This window comes from Malurus melanocephalus, unplaced genomic scaffold (genome assembly GCF_030028575.1).
Source record: "Malurus melanocephalus ecotype Western Australia unplaced genomic scaffold, MMel_1.1 scaffold_1271, whole genome shotgun sequence".
NCBI lineage: Eukaryota > Metazoa > Chordata > Aves > Passeriformes > Maluridae > Malurus > Malurus melanocephalus.
In genome coordinates, this window is record NW_026624503.1 from 28978 (window position 1) to 34196 (window position 5219).

At 48.0% G+C, this 5219-nt stretch overlaps 1 protein-coding gene across 1 annotated transcript in view; it reads left to right on the forward strand.

The window, feature by feature from the left end:
- Nucleotides 1-5219, forward strand: part of PEDS1 (plasmanylethanolamine desaturase 1) — a gene marked incomplete at its 5' end in the record, with an annotated part of 13719 nt that continues 8500 nt past the window's right edge. The window contains 2 exons of the mRNA XM_057387608.1: nt 1-103; nt 3200-3319. Coding sequence (XP_057243591.1) covers nt 1-103; nt 3200-3319 — 223 coding nt within the window. The remainder of the gene's footprint in view (nt 104-3199; nt 3320-5219) is intronic.

A 5219-nucleotide genomic window follows, 5' to 3' on the forward strand; every position in this document is an offset into this window, starting at 1 on the left:
GCGGCGCCGCGGGACGAGGCCGCGGAGGAGCCCGAGGGCGGCGGGCGGCGCTGGGGCGCGCAGCACGCCGGGGCCCGCGAGCTGGCCGAGCTCTACTCGCCAGGTGAGGCGGCGCGGACGGGTGGGGCCCTCGGGCCGGTGCTCGGGGTGGTGCCCCCGGGGCCCGTTCCCCTCGAGCCCGGCTCTCCCCGGGCCCTGTTCTGCCGTGGCCGGCTCTCCTCAGGCCCGGTTCTCCCTGGCCTGGCTCCTCCGCCGCWCCCGCGCGGCTCCGGCAGRGCGGGAAGGGCCCGGGGGTGCCGGGAGCCGGCGGGGGCAGCTCGGGGCTCCGAGCGGGGCTGCGGCACGGGCCGGCTGCGGGGGGAGCGTTTGCAGGCACAAACTGCCCAGGGTGCACGTTCTTCTCTCGAAAAGCCGCCAGACTAAAAGCGAGCTTTTCCCTCTAGAAGCAGGCAGGTGTGGTCGAACACAAGGTAATAACAACAGAAGCTTTGCCTTCAGAACGTCTGTTCAGTGAGCTGCCCTGAGATCTCCAGGCCTGGCACCTCAGAAAGGGGCACATCCCTCASAAAGGGATGCTTGAATGCCTGGTTTGCTTTTCCTCGAGCTTGGAACCCGTCAAACAAGCTTCCATTTGTYATTTGAGTGCTCAGTATGACCACCCAAATGACTATGCTGTGGAAATAATTACAAACTCCTTATAAAAAAAAAAGGTCATTTGTTTTTCGCTCACAGTGTGATGTGAGCAGTRCYGAGTATTCCAGTATTCCTGCCATTYCCAGTGAATCCATTCTCTGGTGAAGAATTAGGGAAGACGTGTTTTCAGCATCTTGTGGTTTCCAGCGGGTCAGCTGAGCCCAGCTTGCACATCCGAGGCAATTCCTGCACAAGTTGGTGTTTTTACTCGCACAGGGCCATGTGATGATAAGAAATCCAAGGCCTCTGTTGGTTTGTCTGACTGTTTACAGCAAGTGTGCCCATTTCAGTTTGTTTTGCTCCCCTCCTGCTTGCCTTGGGCAGATGCTGTGATGTCTTTTGGCTCTGGTCTAGCTGGGACTGATTGCTGTGCTTTACACAAARCAGTCACTGGCTTTACCCCTGCTCTGGCTCATAAGGAAAAGATTTTCCTGCCCCAAGAGCTTGCTGCCCTTCTTGCTGGCTGGAGCACGTGTACAGTGATATGTCAAAGAGCTGAGGGTGTATTAGGTATGCAGGTTTCTTCTGGCATTACATAAATAATTTACATAAGTAATGCCAGAATATGTATTAYGGTGGAAGCATATGATGTTCAAATTCTGAATTCCTAAGAACAGGGATTACACTGAATTGTGCAGAGTGAGCATGACTGGAACATTTCTGATTTCTTTAATCACATACTTTGTGGCTTTGAAACTTCACTCCTGCACACAGGACGCACTTTTGAGTGCCCTTTAAACACAAGTTATCAGTGCTGACTCAGATCCTTCACTGATTTGCCTTCCCAGTGCAGAGCTGAGGCTGCGGTTTTGRGCAGGATATCTCCAGAGCCATCCTGGATCACCGTGTTCAGGGTCCAGAGCTGTTTGCACACACGGAACTCAGGGGACTTGCCAGCCTCATTTCCAGCAGACAGCTAATTGTTCCATGAGGATCTACCCACTTAGCTCCTCTAATCAGGGTGTGGTTTCTGATGCAGGAAGTGAGAGTTAATTAACTCTTACTTTCTTTACTCCAGGGATCTCTTTATAGAATCACCCACATTGTGACCTGATGCTGCTATCMAATATGGCTGTTCCAGTGTCTTAATTTAATTTTCTGATTCTCTCCTCTGCTATGCAGAGGATGTTAATGTATGTACTCATGGCYCTTGTAGAACAAAACTGACCTGTCCAAATCTGTTCACACGTTCAAATACTGCCYTGTAGGCACATTGAAGATAAAACTGACCCTCCATTTATGTTCCTGCATTCTCTGCTCRTTGCATGGTTGAGAAGGACTTGATTTAGCATTTAGAAGGAGAAATTTGATCAGGCATTAGGTCAGCAGAGAGGAGSAGTGGGACAGAAGCTCTTGTGCTGAACACATGCCAGGCCTGAGTGTGCCTCTCCTGGGAGAGTGGGTGCACCGTGCTGGAGTGCTCCCTGAGAGAGCCTTCCTTGGGCTCTGCTTTGCCCCAGGGGCTGGGGAAGGGGCTGTGGGATAACTGCTCCTGGACAAGAGGAGGCTGTTCTGCTGCCCCTAAAACAGGCAGGCTGTGAGCTGAGAGCTCTTTCTAAGAGCTGCCTGCAGCCCCAGCCCCTCTGCCACAGTGTCAGCTCAGATCTTCTTGGCTTTGGGCATTAAAGGTCTGTGTCTGTGCCCTAATCCGTGGAGGTCTCACCCTGAATGTTCCCTGCTCTCTGCCTTGGTGCCTTGTGGGATCCAGCAGTGAGGAGCAGGGAGAGCTTTCCTCTGCTAGTCTGATACTCACGGTGTTACCATACTCTGATGTGCCTGTTCTCTTTTTATAGGCTATGAATGATTTTTTTTATAGAGGTACAAAGTGATGCAGCAAAGTGCAGGCGAGAATTTGTGCCAGTTCTTYCTCTTTTCTTGTCCTGTCCCTTGTCACCTCAGAGGGGCTGTGAGTTCCCAGCCTTTGCCTGGGAGSAGGAAGGCACAGACATGACAGCAGTTCAGGGAGAAGCTTCAGGGAAAAACTTGAGATGTTAGACAACCCATTCMAGGGCCACCAAAACACRGAAGGGTGAGAATGGTGCTTTCTTCTCTTAGTACAACAGCTTTATTTGAAGTCTCAGAGCTTGTAAATATTACAGATCACAAGGTGATTTAAGTATGCTTGAGGCCAGAAATTTGTTCCCAGATTCAGCCCTTCCAGCAACACTGAATATTGGATGAAATGCAAATTGAGAAAAGATGTGACGTGGAAGAACTTTATGCCAGCAATCTCAGGGAGAGGGAAACTAGGACAATGTGAGATGATGTCTGATTTGGCCCTGTTATTTGGGCAGAGGGAAGAGGTTAGTAGTGGCTCAGGGAAGAGGAATTCATTTAACAAAATGTGTGCACCTCCCATGGATAAATAAGTTTCTGTTTCAGTTCCCCATCAGACAAATGGAGCAAGTCAACCAGGCAGTAGAATGGYCTGTCTCTGTTATTTCAGGCTTCAAAATGTCTTCTCAGATAAAAGTAAAACATGCTTTTTTCCTTTTGTTTCCAACAGGAAAGAGGCTGCAAGAATGGATCTCTGTCATCTTATGCTTCTCTCTGATCTGTTTCAATTTTTACAATCTCCTCTTCTACTTGCGACTGGAACACACGCCCTCGGTCCTCGCTGGGATATGTAAGTAGGAACTGTTTGCTGCCCTGCTCCTGACTGTTGTGGTGTGGGAAGCAAATGTGGGATCCTTTAGGCCTGRCTTGCTGTTGGAAAGGGAGAGGGACATTTGTGTGTGAGCCTCTGAAACTGAGACCATCTGCAAAATTTGTTACTGCTTTGTCTGTACATTTCTGTGGCTTCACACTATCTCAGAGGAAGTTTTGTGTAAGTCTGATGTTCTTGGGTAGTCACTGCTAGTGGAAGGACTGTTGAGAAAGAAAAGATGGTCAGAGTTTGGAAACAAARTACATTGACTGACAAAAATACTTACAAGAACTTTTCAGAAAGCAAAAGCTCAATAAATGTTATAAAAGGTGCCTCTGGTATCAAACTGGCTTTGTTTCTGGGGACTGCAAACCGAACATGAGAATTTTGGRGAATTGTGCTTTCATGTCAGGATGTGATGTTTGCCCTTTATCCTGAATGATAACTTTTCCAGGAGTATAAGAAAGGTTGATTCCACCTCTTCTGTGGAGGAGAGGAAGAACCAGTGGAGGATTCTGATGGAATGTTCATGTCCCGTGCTTTAGAACAAAATAGCTTTTCTGTAAATCTTGTGGTGTGTATGTTTTAGGAGGCAATGGRACTTGTTCATAATCAGTGCTGTGCATTGCTAATGAGTTCAGACAAACAAACAAAGCCCACCCAAAACACTGCACAACGTTCAAGCAGTGGTACCTGACAGGAGCTCTGACTTTCTGCCAAAGCTGGGCTGTGGTAATTCCTGATGTCTGCAGAGGTTATTGGCTTTGTGGGGGCTGAGGAGGAACAGCATCCTTCCTCTGTGAGTCACACCAGCTCTCTTGGCCTAATTCAGTCTTGCCCATTCTCAGCCAATGAGGTGGAAGTGTTGGGAGGAATGGAACAGAACACAGCATTGGAATTTGCATTTTAGGGATGAGGAAGGATCCAGACAAGGAATCAGCAATGATGGTTAACCTGGAGTGCAATCTGTTTGCAGCGGGCTTTCATCTCAAAGTTAATATTGATAAAARCTTGAGTTCTCTGATATCCTGGTTACCAGTTTAACTGATAAAGCAACCAATTCACTGATAATATTATTTAAGTAGTAGTGAATGATTAAAGTAGCAGAATCTGGATTCTGTGTAAATAAAGTRGTGTGGAAATAACTGATAATGTGTACAACAATGAGTGCCATAAAATAACAAKTGCTGCAGATTATCTTGTTTTGCTGCCTTCAGTACATTATCCCTCCAGGTGAAGTGTGAATGGTGTCTGTAATTCACAGTGATTAGTAAGTTTTATTGCATATTGGGAAACTCATACCCATAAAAGTCCTGATTCCTAAATACGTGAGCAGTGCCATGAGCACAGYTGGGAATCCTGAGTCATCTGCAGGGTGAGGAGTGTTCCACCAGATCTTCCCTCAGGCTTGGTCTGGAATATTGACCTTTGAGCTGAGGTCACAAAATAAACATTCTGCTAATAAAGACGGAGCTCTAGATCAAGTTCCTGCCAGGTCTCTGGGTATCTGAAAGGGATCATGGATCCAGCAGGCTGAGTCTGTTCTGCTGCATAGATCTGTTCATTGGATGGGAGTGCTCTTGTGGAAATACATATTTTCTTTTAGGAAATGAAGTAGTTTGAAGATTSTGGATCATTTCACTGAGCCTAARCCCTGTATCTGTATTAAAGGCTGTRTTCTGTTTTCTTTSTTCATGCCTTTGAGGGCACASAGAATTGTAACAYGAGTTCTGCWGTMAATACCCCAACCTGGAGRTTGTTGGGACAGGGCAGATCTGCTCCTCCCGTGGCTGGCAGGGGGGCACACGTCCTTTCCTGAGCTGTGGGAATGTGGCAGGCAGGTGCTGTGGCTGTGCTGAGTCACTGCTCTGGGAGGGAG